Source organism: Phalacrocorax carbo, chromosome 4 (genome assembly GCF_963921805.1).
Source record: "Phalacrocorax carbo chromosome 4, bPhaCar2.1, whole genome shotgun sequence".
NCBI classification, from domain to species: Eukaryota; Metazoa; Chordata; class Aves; order Suliformes; family Phalacrocoracidae; genus Phalacrocorax; species Phalacrocorax carbo.
The window spans coordinates 51,243,414-51,270,869 of record NC_087516.1 but is presented as its reverse complement, the minus strand read 5'-3'; the positions used below and the strand labels follow the sequence as shown (position 1 = coordinate 51,270,869).

The 27,456-nt window shown below is 40.6% G+C and overlaps 1 protein-coding gene across 1 annotated transcript in view; it reads left to right on the top strand.

Annotated features, from left to right (window-relative positions):
* SNCA (synuclein alpha) overlaps positions 1-27,456 on the top strand; it is a 72,008-nt gene that overhangs the window by 338 nt on the left and 44,214 nt on the right. Inside the window, exons 2-4 of the mRNA XM_064449952.1 lie at positions 1,624-1,769; positions 8,895-8,936; positions 17,879-18,024. Of these exons, the coding sequence (XP_064306022.1) occupies positions 1,649-1,769; positions 8,895-8,936; positions 17,879-18,024 (309 nt within the window). The 5' untranslated portion in view covers positions 1,624-1,648. The remainder of the gene's footprint in view (positions 1-1,623; positions 1,770-8,894; positions 8,937-17,878; positions 18,025-27,456) is intronic.

The following is a 27,456-nucleotide window of genomic DNA, read 5'->3' as shown; positions in this document are numbered from 1 at the left end:
CGAGGGCTGGCCTTTCCCGGTCTGTGCAGCCACGGGGCTGCGCGCGTGCCTATCTCCTTATACCTGTGGCTATATATGTAATGTATATAAAGTATTATATATAGATTTCCTGTTGAACGGCCTCTTGTGGGCACGGGGGAGGGAGGAGAGGCCGGGCGCTGCGGCCGCCTTATGCCGACGACCTGTCGGCTGGAGCCTGCGGGTGCCCATACGGCCGCCTCGCTCTGCCCTCCTCGGTAGGTCCCTCTCTCTATACACGTATGTATATATATGGTCACGACGCCCTGCCCTCTCCCTCCTTCTGTGGGCGCCTGTGTGTGATTTTGATACACGCCGGCGCCGCCCGCCCGCGGTCCCCAGGTGCCCCCGCACCTGGTCGTGGCGCTGCCCCCCCCTCCCCCCCCCAAGCCGGGGACCCCCTTGGTGGAGGAGCCGGAGGGTCCCGCGGGCTGGGGCCTGCCTCCCCGGCGTCCCTGTGCGTGCAAGGCACGCACCCCGCAGCCCCAGGGCGGCGGGTACCGGAGGCAGTTTGGCTGGAGCACAGATACCGCCTTTCTTCGCACGCTTGTCACGAGTTAGTAGAAAGCTGCAGCAGCCCAGATGCCTTCCTCGACATCCATTCCTCCTGCTCAGCCTCCGGCAGAGAAAAGAAAATATCAGGCAGCACTTGTTTCTGTGTGGGTGGAGGAAGAGAAGGGACTATCGATCACAGATTAGTTGAAGGGACGCTGACTTCTTGGATTTAATTACTATTTTAGTAGTTTCAGTGTAGCACAGGGTTGTATAGCTGCCACAGAACTTGCCCGGTAGCTTTAGTGCAGTGCTTTTAAATTCCTGCATTCTTGCTTTTGCTTTTTAGTAAAGCCTTTTCTTGCTCCTGATACATGCAAAGAACCCATTTGGTAAAACTCAATTTCCAGAAGAGCGAAGGGTGACGTAGACTGTGCACAAAATGCTGGACTACTGGAAAAGCAGCGTTTTATATTTGCTGCTGTCCTTCTGGGTTGTAATGGTGGTTTCTTACAAGTGAATATTTGTCAGTTAGAAGGTGGTTTGGTTTTGGTTTTTTTTTTTTTATTTGCTAGTTTTTCTTTAAGATGGCTTCTTCCTCTGGATGGGAGGTGGAGTATCATCAAATCATGAACAGAACTGTCCTTTGGAGGAAATGATGCCTTGGTGGGCAAGGAAGGGACTTGTCGTATCAGTGAATCCATCTTCCAAACAGAGCTGCGTTATCAGCAACCTTTCTGTAGGATCCTGTGTAAACAGGATCCCCAAGCCTGTCTTGGATTGAGGGAACCGCTTTTGCAGCACTGTTTGACTTACAATGTATGGCAGCATGAGAGAAAACATAAAGGTGATTCATGTAACTGTACTCCTTGTTCTTCTAGTTATTTAACTGTTTTTTCTATCTGAAATACTGAGTGCAGCCTCACATATAGAGCGGTGTTTCTGTACTGCTAATAGAGATGTGGATGAAAGCTATGTAATATAGGGGTATAAACAATAGAATTTGTAAGTAATCGTGATCACTTTCGGTTTGAATAAAATTTTCTTCACTTTCTGGGATAAGAAGCTGAAGAAGTCTTACTAAAAGTGTAATGTCTTTTTTTTTTTCTCTAGAGCTGTGTGAAGAAATTAATCAGCCATGGATGTGTTCATGAAAGGACTTTCCAAGGCAAAGGAGGGAGTCGTAGCAGCAGCAGAAAAAACGAAGCAGGGTGTGGCAGAAGCGGCAGGAAAGACGAAAGAGGGTGTCCTCTATGTAGGTAGGTGGGCAGCAGAGATCACGCTGCTGGTCGGTGTACCCTGACATTCGCTGCTGGATCCTCATCAGACCTATTCTTCTGCAAAAAAAAAAAATTGTAATTGCATCATAGGAGACCATTGCAAAACAAACATGAGGAGAGTTGAGCCCTCCTGAGCTCTGGGTCTTTGAAGCCAAGTGTTGGTTTTTATGTCACTGCATTGTACTGGCCATGTGTTACTGCTCTGTTGGAGCCACGTCTGTAGTGCCATACTGGTTGAGGTCATGTCGTAGTAAGCGCCTTACAGTACAGGTCACTAGCTGACACATTATTACGAAGTTTGCTAGGGTAAGGCTGAAGGAGTAGTTGGTACTGTAAAAATAAATAAATAAGATGTAAAAGCTGAAGTGGAAGGTAGCATCACAGCATCCCATAGAAAACATGAGTTTTAAGTGGGATTTCAGGAGAAGAAACTTGAGAGGTTAATTCAGGAACTAAGCATAAGCCATACTGACTACTTGGCATGTCGACAGTAACATTTTGTATGGTGAAGTGTCATCTCATCTTTTGAAATTAACTTCATGTTCTGTACTTACAATTGCATATCCACAGAGGATATTCTCCGTGACTTCTCAAGGAAGAGCCGCTACAGTTAATGAGGTAGGGCAGGTAGACCCCAAGGTAGCAAAGCAGTTGTTAAATATCTTATCTAGGCCACGCAAGAGCCTTGCACAGAGCCAGGGTTAAAATTTTTTTCAAATCCCAGATCAGTACTTTGATTGCACGATTATCATCTTCACTTAGCAAGTATCAGGCTTTAGATGACTATCTTGCAAATGCTGCCATGGAAAATTCACAGGAAAAGAATCTGCCAAGACCAGATGAGTAAGTGGTCATTTAAAAAAAAAAAGATGATGTATTTCTTTCTCCTATTCATCAAATAAGGTTGGTCTATAAAAGAATGGAGGGGGAAGATACTCTTTTCTGTAGGTCCTTTCTTTTTTTCTGGTCCTTTGATTTTGTAGCTGGTCAGTTCTGTAATGGACACTGTGTGTACCTAGGGAGATGTGCACAGATATCAGAGAGAGGTTAAACACAGTAGAAAACTAGAGGCATTTCTTTTAAATGGGAGCGCTGAGGTCTCTGCAATTCTGGTATCTTTTCAGGATTCCCTCTGCCCTTGTAGGCTAGTGCCAGTCTGTAACAAATTATTTCTGCTCCAGATAGTTTGGACTACTCATTTGGAATACACTTTCTCCTGCGGAGCCATAGCAAAGCTTGGTGTTCCTGCCAACAGAGATGGCAGTCATTTTGAAAAGTAATTGTAAGATGAGTCTATTTTAAAATGAGCGTCTGCTCATTTTCAATATATCAAAATAGATGTTCTTTCACTGTACATCGTGCTTGATATCAGAATTATTTTTCAGGGGTAGGGCTTGCTTCTTTTTAATTTTCTTTTCTTGTAGTTCCTGACCATGCTTCTGGAGTCATTGATTTATTTGTATTAGAAACCTGCATTGTGTGTTGAATTAATCTTTGTGTCTGACCTGTTCTCCAGACTGTAATAATATTTGAACCTAGTTCTGCTCCCAAAGGTGACAGATTTCCTGTTGTCTTCAGAGACGCTTTTGCTGAGGTTGAACTTTGGAGGGCAGGCTTGCTATTTATTTCAAGAATAAAATACTGAGGACAGCAGAGCCCTGAGCTGTGATAGGGACCCGTGCATATGACTAGTAATGGTGAAGGATCCTTCCCACAGCACATGCCTGCTTTTCAGGGGGAAAGAGCTATATGCACACTTTGTCATGCAGGTAAAAAAGCCATTGGTCAGAAGCTGTCTTCCAGGAGCTCTGGCAGCTCATGTGTCTGGGTGTGTGCCTGCCCATACCTGCTTTTAAGGAGCCAGTTTCCCCAGCTGAAGTTTCAACAGGATCAATTAGGGTAAGGGGGAAATGAGGAGCTGGGTATTTCTCTGTCTACTTTCCAAGCACACAGTGGGGCAGCTCTTCTCTTGAGCAGTGTTAGCCAAGGCTGGTGTGATAAGCTCTCGGTTCTGTAGGCTGATAACGGCTGCAATGCAAAAGGTGGTGAATCTCCTTTATGAGCAGAGGAGAGGAGCAGCACACTGCATTAGAGCTCCTAAGGGTTTCTCTCTCCCTTTATTTGTGGTTGGGTTTCGAGATATGAGTTTCACAGCCAGATTACGCTGTAAAAGCTGTCTGACATCTTGTAAAAAAGAACCTAACAACATCGGGATGAGAGGGACCTGTTTAATCGTTTTCAGTTTCAACAGCCAGCTTCACAACATTCAGCCTTCCATTGCTGCTTGAGAATTAATAAGATGCAGTCTTCGTACCAGATCCACTAGATGATATGGTCTCCGCTATTACATCAGTGGAATTTAAGTAAATATTGAAAGCATCTAGACCTTTCTGCCCAGTTTGCTGTTAGCTGTTATGCAAAAGATTGTAACGTAATTCTACCTGGTAAAATTTCTATTAACAAAAGCTACTACTTGGGATGAAATATGATTGTTGGAACTTATTTTATTTCCTCTTTTTTTTTTTTTTCTTTTCTTTTTTGGCATAAGAAAAGTTGCCTTTGTCACAGGGGAAAACTTAGAACTGAGGGAGAATGGTGTATTGGAGGTTTAACTGGGAATTTTTTTTTCCTTTTCCATGCTGAAGTCTGTTCTTTCTTCCCTCAGTTCACTGTCTTTGTCCTGCTCTTTAACACCCCAGATACTGTTCAATACAGTCTGCAGTGTGTTTTTATACTTTCAGTTATTTTTTTCCCTAAATTCCTCTGCTGAAGTACTTCAGCATTGGCCAGCTGAAATCAGTGGCTCTGTCTTGACTCATGTAAACACAGCATCAGAACCGTTCCCTATGTCAGATGGCCTGATCATTGATTAGAAAGGAGGACTGAGACTCAGCAGTCTTGTGCTGCATTGTGTGTACCATAAATTTAAAACTGGGTCTCTGTGTATCCTTCAAGATCTGTTGCTGTGAAGCAGTGTGGAAATGAATGGCAATACTTACCCCCACTCGCTTTAAAACCAGGAACTGTGAGCAACAAGGATGCTCTTGCGTGCTCTCAGTAACATACTGCTCAAGAGTTCCTCTGAGCTCTGTGTTGGTACCAGGGAGCTGAAATTTTTGCTCAGTTGATTCTTGAGTGCATGTTTCAGTGCTCAGGAATGGAAGCTTCCAGTCTGATGGTTCTCGATGTGTTATGCCCTAGCAGAACAAAGGCATAGTTTATCAGGGGCAGGGTGCCTAGTAGCTGAGTTGTTTACTACTCCCTGTGCTTGGCTGGCACACGGCTTTAGAGTAGAACAGAGCAGTCATGACCTATTTGGCAAGACCATCCAAATTCCCCGCTGTACTCTCTTGTGATAATGTTTCTTATTTTCCTTTGATAATCAAAAAGCCAGCAGAGTAATCAAGGGACTCAAAACCCATCTGGTGGAGTCATGGGCTTCAGCACTTGGGAGCAAGTTTTTTCCTTAGATGATGGCTTCTCCTTCCCCTAATTTGGACTTATGTCTCCCTGTCTTTAACCATTTCTTACTAAGTGACCTGAATCTCAAGGAGGGCTTGCTTGGAATAGTCTGTTGGTCTCTCAAAAACCCAGAAATGTGTGTATTGCTAAACTGCTGTTACATACTTCCTTTTTGGAATAATGAGTTATGGTGATAAGTAAGGAAATGAAGTGAGTCTACTGCATTTTTTTATATATATAATAACACAAAGCCAAAAATTCTGTTTTTGGCTTCTCCCTCCACTCACACAAATGTGTATTATAGCAAGGAAAAGTAGCATTGCCATGTACTACTCTCGCTCCTGCGTCACTTAAGTAGTGTAGGTGAGCGTTAGGTTCCTTGGTCTTTCTATTACCCCTACTCTGATTCCTCTGTTCCCCCTGTTTCGCAGGGTATAATGAGCAGGATTATTGATGTTTTGAGAATGCCAGAATGAAAGACAGCTAGTTTCAGAAAAAAATGTAGATGACCAGCTTTCCTTCATTGGCAGCCAGAAGTCGTCCTACAGAATTAAACTGTTGTATTTATAGGCCTGTTCTGGCAGATCCTAATGAAATTCTAGATCCTGTTGTAGCTGAGACTGCAGGAACAGCCATTTTCATGCAAGTGTGAGTAGTGGGACAGAGAGTACTGAGCTCTAACGTTGTTGTAAGGTCCTGGACCACTGCTTAGCTGGTTATTTGCCAATTAATGGATTTGGCTATACATAACTCTGTTCTGTATGGGTCTGTGAGCCAAGCCTTCACTAAAGAAAAGCCTGCCTTCCACTAACAGAAAGCGACTAGCATTTCTATATTAGTTGTGTTTATAGCAGTGTTATGTGAGGGCAAGTGAAGTAAGAATCAACTTGCATATGTCCGTCCCTCAGGACATATACGCATTGCAGAGATCCTCAGGGAGTTCTGTCGAACCATCCATCTCTTCCCAGCCCTAGGGAACTGACTACTTGCTATTCACAGGTTTCCATGTGTTAGTGGCTTGGCTTGCAGACAATAACTTCAACAAGATGAATGAGATATTGGCCAGGTCTAACAATGCATTTGAAAACATATGCTTAATGTTAAGTATTCCAACAGACACACTGTAAGCCTGAAATGGTGTTTAGTCTCTTTGTAGAAGTCGGCAGAACCATCATCTGCTTAGATTCCAGCATGTGTTCAAAGTGGTTTGCTTCCCTAGGTCTCCTGGTGCCACAAGATTGAGAACCAAAGTCTCAAACCAAGTCCTTAGGTATTAACACCTTCGATTTAGTAATGGGCAATTCTTTTGATGGTAGATATTTTCACTGAGATAAAACAAGCTTTTTTTAAATAGAGAAAATCCAGATAAAGGGAAAAAGACATTTCTCAGCTGTTTAACCTCTTCATTTGCTAGTTAAAGGAACATGTCATTTTACTTGATGCAACATTTTTTTCTCCTCTTATTTATCATGGATTATTATTCTGCTCTAGCTCATAGATAACAGACCCTTTTCAATGCTGGAATCAATTTGACAGTGCCAAAAATACATGATTTAAGTTCCATAAATTGGTGCTAGTAGCAAGTAAGACATATTGATGAATGAACGGATATTTTATTCCAGTGTTTAATTGTATTATTGTAAAGAATTGTGGACAAAGTTGCTTTCTTCTATATTTCCACTCATACTTTTTCTTCTAATATACTTCTGCTTTTATCAGTTTCTATGTGACTTTATACATAGTGTTAAGCTAAAATTATATACATGTTAGAAGTGTAAATTCAGAAGTATAAATTATAATGTCTCAAATACTGAATGACATAGAGACAAAAAATTGCATTACAAATAAGGCGATTTCTGTTTTGGTAATAAAAAAGTCATCCTATCTCAGGCAGACTGGGGTAAGACAATAAAGTAGGAGCCATAACCTCTGTCTCTAGTGCTTAATTGCACATTGTGAGACAGCGTAGTCTACAGATGAGTACTAATTCCTGAAATGTAGCCAAATTATAAAACTTGACAAGGACGAGTAGAGTTCTGGTCTGAAAAAAGACGTGGAGTTACATTTCGAACAGCAGTATGTACTAATTTTTTTCTCTCCCCATTGAAGACAGGAGGGATTGTTCCCTTTCATGCAGTGTGGTAAAAAGTCATGGTATTTTTACATAGGTGTTCCAGAAATTGGTTTGGTCTTCAGGGTGGCAAAGTTACATTGGTTACACAGGTCTTGTGTTACAGAATCACAGAATCCCACGTTGGAAGGGACCTCGGGGATCACCTAGTCCAACCTTTCTGGGAAGAGCACAGTCTAGACAAGATGGCCCAGCACCCTGTCCAGATGACTCTTGAAGGTGTCCAGTGTGGCCGAGTGAACCACTTCCCTGGGGAGATTATTCCAATGGGTGACTGTCCTCACTGTGAAAATTTTTCCTCTGGTGTCCAATTAGAATCTCTCCAAGAGCAATTTGTGTCCATTTCCCCTTGTCCTCTCCATGTGACTCCATATAAAAAGGGAGTCTCCATCTTCTTTGTAGCCACTCCTTAAGTACTGGTACATGATGATAACATCCCCTCTGAGCCTCCTTTTCTCAAGGCTAAACAAACCCAGTTCTCCCAGCCTATCCTCATATGGCAGGCTTCTGAGTACTTTGGTCATCTTGGTGGCCCTTCTCTGGACCCCTTCCAGCCTGTCCACATCCTTTTTTGTATAGCGGGGACCAGAACCGTACACAGTACTCCAGGTGTGGCCTGACAAGCGCTGAGTAGAGCGGGATGATGACTTCTTTATCTCTGCTGGTGCTGCCCTTTTTGATGCAACCCAGCATCCTTTTGGTCTTTTTGGCCGCAGCAGCACACTGTTCACTCATGTTGAGCTTTCTGTCCACCAGAACCCCCAGGTCCCTTTCCACAGAGCTGCTCTCCAGCCAGGTGGATCGCAGCTCAGCTACATCTCACTCTAGTACTAGCTCTAGGTTTCTGTCTGCATAATCTTTGTAGAACTTGTCACACATGTCTGTGACAAGGAGGACACTGGCAGACCTTGGGTTTGACCCTGGTGGCATTTTCATGTTTGAATCCTATCTACTGTTTAATGTTTCCCTTTCACAATAATTTTTGTCGAAATCTGGCTAGCACTACCAGCTCCCTATGACTTTAACCTCTAGGTCTTTCTGTTGTTTAATAATGGTTGTTAACCCCTGCAAACTGACATCTGGAGAAGAGTTACAAGGTGAAATTGTAAGGATCTTCTGGAAACTTTGGCTCTGATATTCTGCAAACACATGCACGAGTCTTGTTAGGACATTAACAGTAACATGGTTTCCATGCAGTCATCTGTGTGAGTTTGCAAAGTGGGAGGCTTAATTAACATGGCTATTAAGAAAATGCCAAGGAAGTCAGTACATGCAACAAATAAACTGCAGAACCGTTTCCAGTAGTATTCACCTTTCCACAGTCAATGTACATTCATGCAGGTGCTCTTTATTGATTTGCCTTTCCCTTAGATTGAATTCTCTTGAATTAATTTTAATAATCTTAGGAAACACTGTATGTAATCTATATATGCATCCCTCTTTATCATCCATCTAGTCTTTACCAGTACTTAAGAACATGTATTTTCAACCTAATGTTGTTCTTTGTTTAGGTTCCAGGACCAAGGAAGGAGTTGTTCATGGTGTCACAACAGGTAAGACAATTATCTCTTAATTTCAACTGCCTCCCTTCGTTGGATTAACCAACCATTTAGCTGTTAAAAATTCTGTGTATTTTTCTGAGAGCACTCCAATTTGAGTGATAGAAAAACACAGGAAAATTGAGAGGCAGAAAGCAACGCTCATTTTGTCAAAATGCATACACTGTTTTACAATCAAATATGTAAATTTAATATAGCTGTTTCTGTGTGAGAAGAGTTTTTTTGGGGATGTTCTGAATCAAAGTCAAGCTGTACAAGCCAGGAGTCCAATGAAACCAGATTCCTAAAGAGAAGGAAATAACTTGCTTTTGTAGAAAAAGGTGAAATATTCTGTGCTGGAAAGTTATAAACTAGTTGGCATAAAAAAGTGAAGTCTTTCTTAGTATTTCGTGAGGTTTTTTTGGGGTTTAGTTTTTGTGTGGTTTTTTTTGTTTGTGTTTTTTTGCTATGTAGAACTTTTACCTATTGAAACTGAGAGTCTGGCTTGGGTGCCCAGGTTTGTCTCCTTGTGATCTGAGGAGGCAGAAAAGTGGGATCTGAGGTGGGAGTGAAGGACTGCCACGGGAGGAGGACTGGAAGGCAAAGTGGGGAGGGACTTGGCCATATGTCAGGAGGACTTTAATATGTAGATTTAGGAGCTCGTAGTTGGACAGGACTGATCCTAGTGGAAGACACAGGAATTGCTGCAGCAAAAGAAGGAGGGAAAATGATACAGAAGGAGCCTCCTTCATACAGCAGGGACTATAAGAGCTAGGCAGAAAGGAAGAACCACAGGGAGTGTTTGCAGTCAAAGCAAACAAGGTCAGCAGCATGTCCATGTTTCAGTCTTTTAGCCAGTGAAAGTGAAGTTTGGATGTGAAGCTGAAGATGCAAAATGGAGTTTCACCTTTGCAGTTGCTAACTCAGCCCTGCCGTAAAATGGTTGCTCTTAACTGCAGTCTGTGTGATTATACCCGAGCTGTGACCTGGAGGATGAGCTGCTCTGCCTGGTGGCTGAGCTGTGGGAGGAGGCGGGCAGGCTAAGTGAGTTGCCTCTGAGAGTCTGAGGAGATCGACCTGTGGAGACACAGAAGTAAGTCCAGGGTCTGTTTTGTGCCAGGAGGAAGGCAGCACTATGAGGGATAGGAAGGGGTGGAAGCATGTTATTACACACAGCTGTAAGAGGAACCCTGCCAGTTACCCAGACCCTCGTACCTATTCTGTAAAGGTATGGTAGACAAAGTGCATAAGATAGAAGAGGAGGAGCTTGTGTAAGCACCCTCACCAAGGGCACATCAACCAACCCCTTGCAGAAAGACCTGCATTAAGACCAGCGCCGAGAAGAAACAATGGCGAGATGGTCATTGGTGACTCCCTCCTGAGCAGAATGGAGGCACCCATTTGCAGACCAGACCCTCTTTTCAGGGAAGTTTGCTGCCTCTCTGGGGGCCCATTCGGGGGTGTCACCAGGTGAGTGACAAGGTTAGTACAGCCTTTAGACTATTACCCACTTCTGATCTTTCATGTGGGTATTAATGATGTTGCAACCAGAAGTGCAACGTTGATCAAAAGAGATTTCAGGGCCCTAGGAAGACTGCTGAAAGGCTCATAAGCACAGGTAGAGTTTTCCTGAATCCTCTCACCAATGGGGAGAGACTTTGCAAGAAACAGGATTGCCTGAGGCATCAATACCTGGCTCCAGGATTGGTGCCTCTGCCAGAACTTTGGTTTTTATAGTCATTGAAGAGTCTTTGAAACACAAGGTATGCTAGGGCCTGATGTGGAAAATGTTTCTTTGCTCATAAGCTGGCAGAACTGATTGAGGGGGCCTTAACCTGGTACAAACAGTGTGGCCAGCAGGAGTAGGGAAGTGATCGTTCCCCTGTACTCAGCAATGGTTAGGCTGCACCTCAAATACTGTGTTCAGTTTTGGGCCCCTCACTACAAGGAAGACATTGAGGTGCTGGAGTGTGTCCAAGGAAGAGCAACAAAGCTGACAAAGGGTCTAGAGCACAAGTCTTCTGCAGGGCAGCTGAGGGAACGGGGGCTGTTTAACCTGGAGAAAAGGAGTCTGAGGGGAGACCTTCTTGTTCTCTACAACTACCTGAAAGGAGGTTGCAGCGAGATGGGGGTTGGTTCCTTCTAAGTAACAAGCGATAGGACAAGAGAAGATGACCTCAGGTTGCACCAGAGGAGTTTAGATTGGATATTTGGAAAAATTTCTTCACTGAAAGGTTTGTCAAGCACTGTAAGAGGCTGCCCAGGGACGTGGTTGAGTCAACGTCCCTGGAGGTATTTAAGAGACTGGTAGACGTGGTGCTTAGCGAGATGGCTTAGTGGTGGACTTGGCAGTGTTAGGTTAATGGTTGGACTCAATGAGCTTAAGTGTCTTTTCCCAAACTAAACAATTCTATGATTCTGTCTGTGGCTGCAGAGAATTCCATGTAAGCTTAATACCCGAGTATCACCTGTACTGTTAGTGATTTTTCATCTCAGCCTGTGGTCTGTTTCCAACACCAGACAGATAGTGCACTTTCAGATAAGGTGTGCTTGATGCACCTGCAGTCATGCTGCCGCTGTATCTTGGACATGCCCCATCACTCCCTCCATCCCCAAAATATTCTTGTGACTCATCAATGTGTCCCACTACAGCTGTTTGGGTGGGAAGATAGAAGGGAAACAGCTTACAGGAAAGAAACAAATGTCAGAGTTTTGATACACTGATTTGAATTTGTCACAGTTATGAGGGTTTTGAAATGTTTTTTTATAACTCCCTAATCTCTCAGTAGCAACAGCACTTTCAAACTTTGAAGTTAACGCTGGGCATGTATACACTGAAAAATAATAGATTTGCATTTTAAATTGATTTGCAGGGATCATTTCAGGTATGAACTGAAACCAATAACCAATAATTTGTAGTAAGTGGCAAAATGAATGGAAGTCTTTGATCTCTACAGGGTGCAGGAAAACCTCAGCTGACCGTAGTGCATTCAGTAGAATGTGTAATTTCCTGGTGTAGAATATGGGACTTCTGGATATGTGAAGAAAACATGTGGTCAAGAAATTTCAAGGTGTTTTTCACTTAAGAAACTAGAAATCAAATAATTAAGGGAGCAGAAAAGGATTTCTTCTTTCTCTTTGTTCTGTGTACAGCCAGTGTATTATTCACCTGTGCTCACATAAGCCAATGCAAAGGATAAACAACTGTAGGTAAACTTAACTTGGCAGTACTTAATATCACAACCCAAATAAATAAATGAGAAGTCAGTCAAGAGTATTTTAGTAACAAAACTGAACAAAACGTCTATGATAGTCCTTCAGAGTTTAGCCTCAGGCTAAACATGCATATTCATGTTATGAGGTTTGAAATCTCTTCTTGTTAGACCTAAATTAAGAGAAATATTCAGAGGGATCGTTACTATAACCGCTAGAAGATTGCAGTAGGCTGAGATTTAAGGCACATATACCTAATATCATCACAGATATGGGAACAGCAACTGACAACCCTGGCAAGCAAGTTAATATAGGTGATGTTTACTAAGCTGGGCTGTGGTAAAGTCAAGGGCATTTGCACATGTATGAAACTTGCTGAAGGACTGGGACTCTGTAGCAGGCTAGCTTAGTGGGGAAATTCTTTCCCTTCTCCTGAGAGAAACAACTGATCTGGGGCACTGAGAGTATCCATCTTTATCTGGTTGCAATATGTGTAGTGAGACAGGAAATTTTAAGTAGATGAATAGAATTTTTGACAGGTTTGAAAAGATATTAAATGTTGTTCTGGAAGATACGAGACAGACTATAAAGCCAAACATAAGGAGAGCACATCTGTTACGTGCTGCACCTATGAATAGAAAATTCAGAAAAGTTACTGCAAGTTTTAGGCAAAACAGTGGTTGCTCCTCACCCACTTTAGGAGATGGGTGATACAAAGTGAAACACCCAAGGCTTGGGAAGAATGGTTATTGTGTCACAGTTTGCTTCCTTCTGGCCTATTAAACTTTTTGAAAGGAGTTTGGCTGTTGAAGGAAAATGAAAAATAAATAGAGGACATGCAGGTTGAAATGTGGCAGTGAGGGGACTTAATGCAGAATCCAGAGAGCACCATTTCTAAAATGAAACAGTGTGGGCTTGGTAGTGGAAGAACAGAGGAATTGCTTGGGCACGTATTTTAAAAATAAAAATATTTTTAAAAATTGAAGTCTATGAAGAGTTGTTCTGGCAAGCAGACAAGATAGGTAAGAACAGATTTGAGTTCACTGTAGCAATGCTATGAGACATATGAAGACACTGAGAAATGCTAGTGAAGTTGTCTTAGAAATCAAATTAATTTAAACCAATGCTATTAAAGTTAATGTAACAGAACTACCTTTCAGGACACTTGTAAAGATCTACTTGTCTCTTTTTTTATTTTTTTATAGGACTAGGAGTTTGCCAGTTCAGGTGGTGCTACGATGCACCAGGGTGTTAATATCATGTGAAACCTGTGGTGAAATAAACATTCTGTTATGTGAATAAAAATTATTAAAGAGGTTGGAGACAGTCAAATGCAAACTAAAATCACAGATTGATATGAGTGTGTGTTCGCAGTTGTGCAGTCAGTTTGTGGTTTAAAACCCTTTGCTGGTGAAGGGACTGGGAGCTGACACACCGAAAAGTGCTGAACAGCTAAATAGTCTTTTTGGTCAGTTGCTTTCCAAACCCAGAAATACTAGACTGAGATGTTTCTTGCTCTAAACAAAGTATGACCTGATTGTACCAGGTTTAGTGGCACTGAGACACTGTAAAATGATGATACCAGGCTGTGATTCACAGGAATACGGTGAGCAAGTTATTTGTCAAGTCACCCTTTCCCAGAACTTCTGTAGATAAGGAAGCTTTGCATATTGGTTTTATGGGGTGTTAGCTTGTGCCTCTGACTTGCCTGCCTAATTTACAGTCAAAGGCCAGTAGACACGTTAATGCATAATTCATCCATCTTGCTTACCTCCCAGGGATAAGTGACCAGAAATGTACAGAACCCAAGATGAAATATTTACAGTCTATCTCCTGATAATCAAATTAAAGCACTGGTTTGTACAAAAGTTCAGGGCCAAGAAGCCCTTGATACTTCAACCAAGTGTCCATTTCCTGAAGCTGAGTCAAGACACAATATCAACACTTATGAACCATAGTCAAGTGTTCTGCTTAATTTTTTTTACCAGATCATTCTTGTACTTCTTAACTTTATTAGTCATTGGTATTCCTATTCTGTTTGCTTTAACTCCATCAGGTATCTTGCAGTAAATTGTATGAATCAAAGAACCCCTGATGTATTTATGGCTTCTTTGTAAATGAATCCTTCAAGTACCTAAGCAACGTTATTGTCTGAAATACATATTAAAAAGTATATTTAGTGCAGCAAGGCTAATTTCATTAATTCAGAGAAATCCTGTGGTTTTAATCTACTTTTATTGTTCAAAACTGAAAGCAACTAGTTCTCATTTTGAATTACTCCAAAGGTTTCACACTGATATTGTATGTTACCCGGTTGCCTATAACAAGTAGGGAAAAGAAAGCTTCAATGCTAATAATTTTTGCACAGTGCTATAGTCACTGTTAAAACTTCAGTTTCAAAGGTAGCCTTGGCATGGTCATTGTACATGGGATTGTGTACATCATTTACTGGAATGGACAGTCTCTGCATAGATGGACAGAAGTAATCAAGCTATAGCACAGCAGAGCTCTGCAAAGCTGATTTACTCCTTTTCTCAGCACTGTGATGCAAAGCAGACATCAGCTTTACAAAGGCTTAATGGCTTAAGATCATTAAACAACCTGGTATTCATATTAACTTAATTAGTTGGTATCAACCACCTGCATTCTGAACTGATAGGTTTGTGTGCACTTAATGCTTTTCCCCTGTTACTACTTAGTGTAAGCAATAAAATATACGAGACTGGAAAACTATTTTGTTTTTTTTCTCCTGTCGTTGGGGTTCCAGAGCTAAAGGGTTACCAAGCTAGAGCTTCTTTACAGAGTCACTCTGGTAACAGGGTCTTCGGTGGTGTTCAGGTGTTTCTTAGGCAGGAAGACTGTCTCTTTCTCCTATTAGTATGAGTGCTTTTGCAAATCTGTGCTCTGTGCGCAGTTTGCTGGATTGATTGTCATGGCTCTGATTTCTGAAGCAGTGTATGAGAGACCTTTCATGCGAACTTCTGTGTCAACTTTCTTAGGCTATGGCTGAAATAAAAGCAGTATATTTAAGATTGCTTCTGTTACTCCTTTTATCAGGTATCTTGTGGTTGTGCCAGTAACAGCGTTAGCAGCCTGATTCTTTGCTTTTTTTGTTTTGTTTGCACCTACCAAGCCTTTCCTAGGGTACCGTGTTTCTAGGAAGAGAAAACAAACTTCAGACAGAGCTTTCCCAAAATACTCTAATAGTGGGAATGGCAGCCACTGGATAGTTGCCCTTGGTAGGTGGTTGTACCTACCATGATCACATAGTCTGAGAAATGTGGTTTTAATAGTGGGAACGGGAATTAGGTGTTTTATATTGCAGCATCCACAGCACGCTCAGTTTCACTCTATTTCTTCATGTTTTGCTTTTGAGGTGCAGTTTTTTTAAGATCTCGAGATAAGGCTAATTATGACTATTGACAATGAGCACAGTGCAACCATGCTTTATTATTTAATCAGAAGGGAGGATTCTGCTTAGGAGTGGCTGAGCATGTGATCCTTTGTCAGCATCAAGCCTGCTGAATTTGTTTGTTATAAATGTTCTGCCATACAATGTATTTTTGGAAAAGGGAATTCTCGAAACAGTGTATGTCTCTTCCATACCAGGGGGAAAAAAAACCTCAACCCCAAAAAAGCCCCACCAAAAAAAAAAAAACCAGAAGAAAAATATATAGAAAAAGGACCTTGATTTACATATCTCTGTTTGGTTTTGTTTTCTTTTTTCCTTCTCTCTCAGAAAAGGAATGAGACAGAGAAAAAATAAAAAGCAAAACTGCAACTTACCCAAAACGTGTGTCTTTTTTAATTTCTTGGGGAGTATCACTTACTTTAAAGTGATTTACTTATTTACACTTACATTTTTGCAAGATGCTATTCTCTTCACATAGCTCTGAGATTTCTTCTTGCCATTCTAAATAAATATGAAACTGTTAACAAGTTTCCTCCTCATAATGTAACTCAGTTTGCTTCTGAAAGACTCCGTGCAGTATCAGATCTTATATTCTTTGGAAGATATAATGTGTTACAGACCTTAAGATATGTGTTTGCAAGAACCAGTGAAAAACTTTCTATATAAAATTCAAGTGTAGAATCCAGAGCCTTTGTAGTCTGTTACAGGTAATAATCAAATAGGGCATCTTAATAGATGTCTTTCTGCACTTGCTAGCATTATGTCAAACCTTCCCTGAGGGCAACATTCGCTTTTCAGCAAAACCCACTTTTTATTCCACCCTCCCCCCCCCTAGAAAAAGCATGGCAATAGAGTACTGGATGGATACAATGAAATTTCATGTGAATTTCTGTCTTATTAGCATGCATAGGTTGAAAGATCTTTGGAACAGGCGGGTTTTCTGTTTGTAGTTCCAGACCATGTATAGTCCATTGTTGTCCTGCTCTATAATGAAAGCTTCTGGTTTTGGTCATAATGGAGATAGTACTCAATCAGTTGCTAATTTTTCCCTTTAAGTTAGAATGAGTGCTAAATGATGTGTCTCCATTTTCAGAGAGCAGATATTTAGTATTTGGGTCTTCAAATAACAATAATTAGGAAGAAACTAGAAAGGTAAACAGTGTGCCTGATATGATTGACATTAATAAAAATCACATAGCAATCTATGCTGCGTACCCTGTGATATGGACAGCCGATACCCATTATGTAAGGAATTAATGTAATTTATTCATAGAAAGTCTCCTCTTCATATGTGCTTCTTAAAAAAGTATCTGATAGGGTGGCCTATCTGCCAAGCAGAATCCATCCCATGCTCATCATAAAGGGTGCAAACAGAGCTATGAATACATTTTATGGATCAGATGGGATTTGGGTTGAAGGAAGCTATAAGATTAATTAGAACTACAAAGCTAACCAGTGGATGTTTTTGAAGAGCAGTCCCTTGTTTAGATGAATAAATGTGGATTTTTTTCTGAAAATCTGGCTAGGTAACTTTAAGGCATGGAGTCATCCCATCTCTTTTCTTAGAGTGGTTTCGCTATAGTGCAAGCTACTGTCAGAAAGAGCCCTTGGGGATGAATGAGCAGAAAGAACCCAGTAATATCCTGAAAGGTAGAATGGCAAATGCTGATATATATGTAGGCTAAATGAGTTGTTGTTTCCCTGGGGCTTGGAAGTTAGCTATTAATCCAGTTTGCTTTGGCATTCAGTGTTTTTGTAGATTAGTGTGTTATGGATGGACACATCAGCAGTGGGGCAAAAATCTCAGAGAACAAGATAAAAGCTTGTATTAGAAATTCTCGGAGCAACAGTAGCTCTGCTTATTAATGAACTATATTTTAAAAACTAAAAGAATAATCAATGGCTTTTGAGACTAATGTAAACAATATTGTCTTCCTTGCCCTGTTACATACAGTAAGTGTTTGGTGGACTAACTGCAATGCATTTCCAAACCGGGATATATTGAATGCAATTATTATACATTACAGAGTGAGTTGGGCGTCATAGGGGCCCTTAAGTAATGACTTTTCTTCCCTAAAGAACTAGACATGAATGAAAATTTCAAATGTTGTTCATGTGAAAGAAATTAAGCCGCAAATAAGGCTTGTTTTTACCTCTGCTGCTCCAGTGTTACCAGAATGGATAGTCTCATTTCTTAAGATCCACCTGGGGTACACGAAGCGTAATGGCCTATGGCTCTTCATGATGTTGGGCTGTCAGTGACAGATACAGTTCTCTGAAAAACTTACAGCTCCCAGAGCCTTAATGTGTTTTTCCATATTCTGCTTCTTAGTGGCTGAGAAGACCAAAGAGCAAGTGTCTAATGTTGGGGGAGCTGTGGTGACAGGAGTGACAGCAGTGGCCCAGAAGACAGTGGAAGGAGCAGGGAACATTGCTGCAGCCACTGGCTTGGTGAAGAAGGATCAGTTGGCCAAACAGGTTGGTTTGTTTACAGTCTTTTCCAGATGAAGAAGTGAATGATGGAGCAGCCTCTCTGAACTGAAGGGCAAATAGGGTGTTCTCTTTTGTGTGTGTCAGCGGTATGAGTGCAGGATGATTTGTTACACTAAACAAGTGAACAGCAAAGAAAATATCTGCTGTTTATAGCTTGTATTTTGAGTGACCTGCAGGATTTGGGAACTTGAGTAGGACTGGGCGTCTAATTTTACTATTCTAAAAAGTCTTAACAAATTTGGATCACTGTTTAAAGTGTGATCTAGTGGTGATTCTGAATTTGGCAGCCTCTAGTGGGGGCCAGCAGCTGTAGGATCACTGTATAGTTGAAGGGGAAGATTACTATTTTTCCAGATAATTCCAGATTGAAAAGTAACCCACTAGAGCTGAAAGGTTAAACAGCAAATCTCAGATTTAACAGCACGATTTGTATCCTCTGCAGATGAAGAGCAGAAGGCATTGTGTACCAATCCACTGACTGGTTAGATACATTTCATTTAAAGTCAAGATCTAACGGGAGAGTTGCTATCTTCCATGAATATAGTGACATGAACTCAAAAATGGCTCCAAATTATTCTGAACTCTTCAGCATAAGTTTTATCTCACTCATCCTATAAAACAACCTGTAGATGTTTTTATTCCAGCACCAAAGTGAACATTGTTTGCACAATACCAAGAGTTACTACATTTTTGTTGCTGGTATGTTGCAGTCATATTCTTCTGCTTACGGTAGGTAAAAAGTGATCCCAGATAGCTAGTGGGAATGATGCTTTCCAAAATGTGTATAGTGTTGTTTGGACACAAAAATAACCCAGAAGAGAGAAATACCTCATTTTAAACTGTTTTCTGTATGAATATTAAAGTGTTAGAAAAAAAATAGGATTAAGAAGAATGTTAGTATTTGCACAGAAATATGGGTGTCATATGGATTTAGCATGCAGAAGTTCTATGGTGTGTCTATTTCCCAGTTAGCATCCAGGGGAGCTGTTAAAATTGAATCCTTAGAAAGTCTTTTTTTTTATCCTTATCTGTTGTTGAAGTGTACTCCTGTCTGTCTGGCAAGTCCTACTGGTGCTTTAGTTTGGGGGGAAAAAAGGGTATTACGCTGTGGTAGGCATTCACTCCACTGTGGTGGATTGGTCTTGAAAACATCTCACAAGTGGTTTTGCTCTCTTTCAAATCAGTTTTCCCAGAGGGCTTCTTAGTCCTTTTTTGTTCAGCTATAAATAAAATGTTGCTTTTGATGTGGCCATGGTCCATTGTAAAAGCTATGTTGAAGATTTACAAAACTGAGTATCTAATAAACTGTCAGGGGACACATGAGTATGGCATGGCCACAGTAGCCTGCGACCCTAGTTTCTGCTAAACCTCTTCTGTAGTTTTAAGCTGAGAATATTCTTTTCTGTTTGTAGCTCTTCAAACTCGGTGTCATAAGGATTATCATTACTGTAATATACAATTACCTACTTTAGTATTGACCATACCTAATATTTTTTATCTTAATATATACATATAGATCCTTCTAATTATAAAGTATGAAGCAAATATCTGCTGACATTCACTGAATGCTGTTCTGTATATTGTAAAGCTTAAATATGAGTCATGATGGCTGTAACAGAATAAAATCACATCTTTGAAATTAAAGAACATCTATAATGTACACGCATATTAGCATCATTATTCTGAACTGGTTCTTTGTTCTTTAGATAGCAAAACCATTAATTTGGTTCTCGATACTGGTATCTGTAGACTGAGATTCTTACTGGTTTTGCAAGGAATGAGTAGCCATTTAAAAAATGTTACCATCAAAATTGAATTGTGTAAAGGTATTCTAAAACCTAGTGTTTTTGCATTCCTGTGCCGTTCAGAGGTACATGAGATAGATTTTTGTTTGCATTTTCTGGGTAACCTGACAGTTGAGTGGGGACCAGGTGTGGGCATTTGGACTACCAGTGGGACACAGGTCCCTTGTAGGAAGCAGGGTAAGTCTTTCTAAAATAAGAGAAGGTGCCAATCAGTCATACAATCAAAATATCAGTGTTTCTTTGTGTATTTTATCTCTGTAAGGTTGTGTCTCTTAAGGCTGTGATCTCTAGTCTACTCTGGGAATACGAGACCACTGCTAGCAAATTCATTCCTTGATCTTCAGTATGGCTAGCCAGTGCCTTTGGCAGGTTATTCTTCCTATAGACATCTACTTGGAATTATGCTGAAGCAAATGGCTGTGTGTCGTAGGTGCAAGATTAATACCTTACTTACCTTGCTTATGCAGTGTAAGAAAGTCATGGGAATTGTTAAGGAATTGCAAATGAAGCATATCCATTGAAAGTGGATAAAAGCATGACTACAGGCTGTTTTTCCACAGAAGGCTGAAAGGCATTAGCCAATAATCTGTTGTTTTAGTTGGCTTCTAAACTTGTAACAAATTATTTCTTCCAGTTCATGTGAACCCACATAATTGAGTCCAAATCTTCGAATTGAACGTAGCAACAGTGGCCTCCTGAGGCCCCTTCTTGCCTGAATCATTCTGTGAACTGCTATAAGAAAACCTGCATGCGACTGGAGGAGTTTGCTTATTTGCCATCAATTACAGGATCAGGGAATGTGAAATAAATGTAGAATCATAGAATATCTCAAGTTGGAAGGGACCCATAAGGATCATTGAGTCCAACACATTGTGGTCTACAGCTTCCTCACAAGGGGACAGAAGGGGCAGGCGCTGATCTCTTCTCTCTGGTGACCAATGACAGGACCTGAGGGAATGGCAGGAAGATGTGCCAGGGGAGGTTTAGGTTGGATATTGGGAAAAGGTTCTTCCCCCAGAGGGTGGTGGAGCACTGGAACGGGCTCCCCAGGGAGGCAGTCATGGCGCCAAGCCTGACAATATTCAAGAAGCACTTGGACAATGCCCCCAGACACATGGTGTGAATTTGGGGCTGTCCTGTGCAGGGACAGGAGTTGGACTTGGTGATCCATGTGGGTCCCTTCCAACTCAGGACATTCTATGAAATCCCTGCTCCTTGCTGGGATCAGCTGCTTCCAAACGTGTCTGGAAGCCCATTAAAACTAATGGTCGTTGCTGGGATCTGTTACTACTGATCACCTCGCCTGCATGGAAGCCTGCAGTCTTGCGTGGTGTCTGACATTTTTCTTGTGCAATGATAGAAATATGATTTTGACTTTCAACTAATTGAAAACATTCATAGTGTTTCTTTACCTGTGGATACAACAATATTTATGCAAAGGAAATAATGAGCAGATTCTTGGTAAAGTGCTTTCTTGAGAAGTTTGTCTGAGGTTGCCTGGTGTGGTCTTTAATACAGGTGTGCTTTGGGCCATGTAGCACAGGGTTAACCATCCAGCTGAGGCCAGGCTGGAGGGCTGCTGTCACACCACACTGCCACCTACCCACCCCACAGCTGATGTAAGCAGGCAGTGCAGAGTGACAGCTGAGACTAGTGAGTGACAGGGCTGACTTGATAGTGCCTGTTTGAGGACTGCCGGGGGGAATTTCTGCTTTGGCAGGAGCTCACTACTTAACACAGCAAGGGTAGTGGTGGCTATTAGGCTTGAATTAATTATAAAAGGGCTAACATACTGCAAGTAGCATTTTAATAAATGACAAAACAATTCTTAAGATTATTTAGATTCCAAAAATTCTTTCATGCATTGCCAGCATGCATCTACTCACAAATTATTTCTAATGCACACTAGCATTTAGCATACAGCCTATTAAAAATAGATTAAGTCTTAATAAACTAGTTGTAAATTTGAGCCTAATTTTAAAACCTGCCCATAATAATACTGTTATCTGTTATCATTGTGACTCTTCCTGGAAGCAGAAGAGAAGTTGCTGCTCTTTTTCACGCTTTCTTCTCTCTGCTAAGAGAAGATGATAAGCTGAAATAGTGCGTTATACAGATAAAACATTTGTTTTAAATTTATTCTGTGCCTGTGCATGTTTTGTGTACAGTGTGAGTGTGCTTCTAAATTAATCAAGTTGAAAAGGGACGATTAATGGTAATTGCTTTTACTGTAGAAATGAACATGTTTTTTCCTAAGTTAAGAAAGCTGTGAAATCCTTTGAATATTCTATTTTCAGACCAGCATGAATGTATAGATCTAGATAGTATGGAGGTGTACTAGCTAGTGAATATCTAGTGTATAATATTGCCTGAGAACAAAATATGGGTCACAAAGTGTATTATTTTCAGATAGGTAATTAACTAATTGAAGTTCTTAACCTCAATAAATTAATGTCATTTGGTTCTCTAGCATCTCAAGACTAAAACAGTTGGTAAATTCTATGATTTCTGTGGTGAATAATTTTATTTATACTGTTCTAGCACCAAAATTCCCAATCAAGCTGAAACCTCAAGGTACTTTGAGTACCCTGCAAAGGTATAGTTAGTGATGCTGCAAAATGCCAAAATCAAGACTCAGTAGTCTGAACGTCTATTAAGCAGGTATTCTTTATTGCGGTGCTGAACGGACGGATGTAGATCTTACTAAAATAAATACAGTGGTAGGCCTTGTCCTTACCATGTTTGGAGTCTGTATGATCTATGTGAATCATGTTTAGTATCTAGATGTGCTAAACCCTTTTTCTTTCTAGAGTGTCTCTTAATTTAACACGTTTACAGTAAATAGCACTGTAAACACAAATATAAAATTACAGTAGCAAATAATGTTGATATATATTACCTGCTCTATAAGTATATTATTTATAGCTCATTGGTTTAATTACCAAGCTTTCAAAGAAAAAATGACTGTAAGTGGGAAGACTGTCAATTTTGGCATTACTTTTGTTTTTGGACTTAATATTTTAAATTTTAAAAATGCAGAGATCGGTTCAGAAATCCCTCTATAGAAATCTTATGTGGAAGTAACCAGAAACTTAGAATAGACATTTGAAACTTTAACTGAAGTTTTCTTGGGTGGCAGTCCCCAAAGTTTAAATGCCCAATATTAATCCCCATCATTGTTTTAGTAGTCCCCTTGCTACCTGAGTACAATATAAATGCCTTGCTTAGTACTTGAAAAAGCTCGAACAGGTGTTTTCTCATTTTGTCTGGTTTTATATTTTTGAGATATATTTTGCATATTTTATTTCCTACTGTGCCATAATACTGAAAATGGAATAGAAAATTCTTGAAGCTTTTAAAACTTATTTTTTAATGTACTACTTTGTTTACAAAGTTCCAAAAATAGGTCTAATCATGGCAAAATTTGGGTTTGGGTGGAACCATGCATTTTGATATAATATGAATACTTGCTAGTTTTCTGACCATCTTTATGCTCAGTATACTGTACAGGATGCGTAGCTCATTGAAGGATCGCTGTTCCCCATCTTCTTTCCAGTCTGTAAGTGAGTCCATTAATCTTCAAAAGCTTAGCTCCAAAACACAAAGGAAAAGCTACTGAGCAGGCATCCAGTTTCCTTCGTTAGAAAGGGAACTAGGGAGTTTTTCCACCTTTCTGTTACATTTTATTCTATTAGCTACCTGATGTCACAAAAGGCTAATAGACCCCAATGAAAAGCAGGACAGCAAGTGTGAGTTACATGAGACTTAAACTGTTGTTCTTTTGTTGGAATAAGCAGGTCTATTCATATCCCCTAGAGCTTGTTATGAGGAAGAAGTCCAGCCTTGAATTAAGCAAAGAAACTTTAATATGGTTTTGGCATGGCAAATGCAGAAACAGCTTTTACCCAATTAACTTATGGAGTTGGTGCTTTTCTGTAGACACTGTAGAGCAAGCAGGCTGCAGGAGTGCAGCAACATCCAATTGCCCTCCTCAACTACTTCTTGCCATTTATGGCTCTAATACAAGGTGACAGTAGAGAACAGATAAGTTTATGATTAAATATTTGTAATCTAGATCCCTGGCCAGCCTGCCAAGCAGACAGAGGTATAACCTTCTACGCTTGAGCCAAGCAGTGCCAGTTCTGCCTTGCAGTGCAATGCAGAGGGGTGGGATTTCTAGTTGCTCAGGGTGAGACCAACCGTGGTTCTGATGCGACACTCTTGCTTGGTCTGTAGGAGCAATTAAAGCAGTGGTTTGGAAAGCTTGCGTACTGTGGTTTCAGGTAGAATAACTAGCAGACAGTAAGTCTTTCTCAAGGAAGCTGAAGTGTTTTAAAGGATGTATAGGAGAAGTCTTGCTCAGGTAGTCACAACTGAACATCAGTGAGACAATACTTGCTTTCAAATTTCCATTTAAATCATAACACATGAAGAGCACATAGTTTGAGAGGTTTTACTTTCTCCCTTACCATTTTATTTCTTGATCTATGCATAATGTATGAGTGACTGCTGCAAAACAGAAAGGATATTTAGCAGCAATTAGCAATGTTTCCATTTTTAGTGTATGTCAATGGATTGAGAGTAGAAGAATGAGGAGAGAGATTGCCCGTTAGGGGATCCACATTGCTCAAGAGCTGAATCACAGAAGACCCCTCTTAAGAGAAAGCATTTTTAGCTGTTTATTTGAAATCTTGAAGGAAGTGGGACTATCAATGAACTGACATATCTTTGATTGTAGCATAGCTGGACTGATTTATTTTCGTAGGGCCTTTCTTACTCATCTCAGAATAAACAATGGGGTGTTTTATTAAAACATCTGTAACAAGTTAGTTCTGTAAAGCTAATCCGTATTCTTGAAACAGGAAACTCCAATTTATTATAAATCACAGGGTGCCCATAGGGAGGCGATATTAAGGTTTTGAATCTGCTTTATGCACGCAGTAAAATCTCTCCCTTGTGACAGTGAACATATTTTTTGGGGTGGGAAAAGCTCAGGAGTCATCTAGGTTGTACAGAGGTATGAATGTCAGTATACTTGTAAAATTGCATTATGACCTGTATGAATGCTTTGTATTGGTATGTAAATGGTTTTGATTCAATGATTTGTAATTTGTTTTCAACATAAATTAAACAATAACAGTTCAGGCCGCTTAATGCATTTTCATTAATACAGTTCTGTTTTTCTTTGGTGTTTCCATATGGGCAAGCCCCATGCATGTTGCTTGGTATATGTTGATAACTGCATAATGGCACTGTAAATAAAGAACAGTATGGAGTGCCTGAAGCAGGCTCTGATGTTTAAAAGCAATTTTATTTGGTGAAATACGCTAACGATGCTCACAGAAAACAGGTTAATAAATGGGAATGCTACAGAAGTCACAAAGCCAGCAAGGAAATCCCATGTTTTTCTTTTCCCTTTCTTTTGCTTTATAAGATCTTAGCTGTCACTTCCTTCTCGGCAGGTATGCGCGTGTTCTGGTAGCACTTCTGGACATGATTAGTTTAATTTTATTTCACTCCAAACACTACTATTTGAAATATTTAAAATTAGTCTGGGCAAGATAGAGATGAATATGCACAGAAAATAACAATACTCTGGAAAAAACAGATGGTGAAAGATGGATGACTCCAGGTAGGAGTGCTAGAGTTTCTGTGTTGAAGAGAGTGTTGAAATGCTGGGAGGATTTTGAATTGCGACCTGTGCTTGGCCTCCCTGGTTAGCAGAGAAGATGCCTTTCCTGCTGTGAGGCATGTTATCAGCATTTTTTCTCGGAGGGCAAAATAGCAGTATTTAAAGGAAGGCCATGTCCTCTGTGTCAAAACATTTCCATGCATTGACACCTGTGACTCAGGCAGAACTTGAGTTGAGTCACAAGGGAAGAAAATTTGTGTGGTATTATAGAAATATCCCGGAGGTTATTGTTCTTCATTAATTCAGGAACAAATATGAGTTAATGTAAAGGTCTTTTAAGTTTTCATGGTTTTCTAATGGCTTTCATGCTGTGAGATAACATTTCAATGCAGACTGATGTTCCGGGTCTACCTGCTGCCTTCACTACTTCTAGCCATAATGTATTCCTAATTTCCTGTGGAGGAATTAAGTTGAGGAGCTTTTGGGTGGCTTTTTGTTTTCTAGCAATTGCTCAGCCACAGATTTTAGCTTTGACCCTGGAGAAATAAACTACCCCCATCCTTAAACTAAATGTGCCTATCTCCCTTGGTCTCCAAGAACAAGAATTGTTTGCTAGCTGATAGAAGGGTGAACACATTCTCCACTAGGAATTGTTCATATGTCATGATAATGAGATAATATTTGTAATATCTACAGATAGCAGAACACAATTTTTCATTTCTTTAACTTGTGAGGGAGAAGCAAAAGACACTTCTCATTCTTTTACCAAGAGACTGACTTTTGCATTTATTTTAAGGGTTTGCTTGTCTGCAGTCCATGCTCTTTTTCCTCCCCCTTGTGTTCTTTACTCTGGTCTCCGTTCCACCTCCTATATCCTCCATCTCCAATTTCCTTTCTAGCTAGCCTAATAAACCCCTGTAGCATGTTCCAGGCTGCTGTGTTTGTCTCCCCTTGTATGTATGGCCACTGCATTATGCAAGCCTCCCAGGCTAATGTGGGACCAGTTCTGTTTCACAGTGTCCCTGTCTTTCCTATGCATTAATCTGTGGGATTTTATGCAGTACTTGCAGAAATATATATTTTTTTTTCCCCTGCTCTAAATAGTTGCCAGTCCATGTTAAATATTCAGGAAGGTGCTGCTTGCTGAGAGGAATATGTTCAAGTTCGTTTAGGGATGATTCATATTCATGACAACTATTCCTGTTCTTGCCCGCTGTTGCGTGAAAGATTTGGCTGTTTCAGATGGGAAGTAGTTTTATGTAACCCATGATAGTTGGGTAAACTTAATAGTGGCATTTTTGTGCAACTTAAGGTACAGGTTTTATAAGCTCGCAAACAGTTACTGGGTTATAAGAACGGTTTCCTTAGCATCTTCTGCTGTGTTCCAGTGTTCCTTTCCTCTGCTGGCCCAGATGAAGTGTGTAAGTCTTGGAAGGTAAGGAGCTTATCTGTGATTCATTCAGTGCCTATCTGGAAGTCATTATCTCCAGAGGAATTGTGATGATAGTTGGTGCCATTTGCTGGTACTGTAAAAGCCAAACATTGCAGCTGGCAGGGTTTTTTTTAGCTAGCAATGAAAGTTTATGGTGCTGAAGTGACATTTTGGCAGAGCACTGCAATGTGTGTTTATGTCTGCCAGTCTCTATTCAGCAAAGCACTGCAGTGGGATGCTTAATAGGTATGAGTGGCAAAGTGAGGTCCTGGATTGATGTAGTTAGGAGGGTTGTATAAACTTCAATATGATTCAGGACTGAAGTGTGGATGAAATACGTCTCTGTGGAGAAATAGATTAATCTGTATTTTCAGAATATCAATCCAAAGTCATCCCCCAAAAAACCCAAAAACAAATAAACTCCACCTGTAGGTTAAGAGGAGGGGGAAGAAAGAAGGCAGAATGCTTTTATTAGGATTGCCTAATTACTAGCAGTGCTGTTATTACTGTCAGTAGAAAGGAAGTTTATATGAGGACTAATGATAATC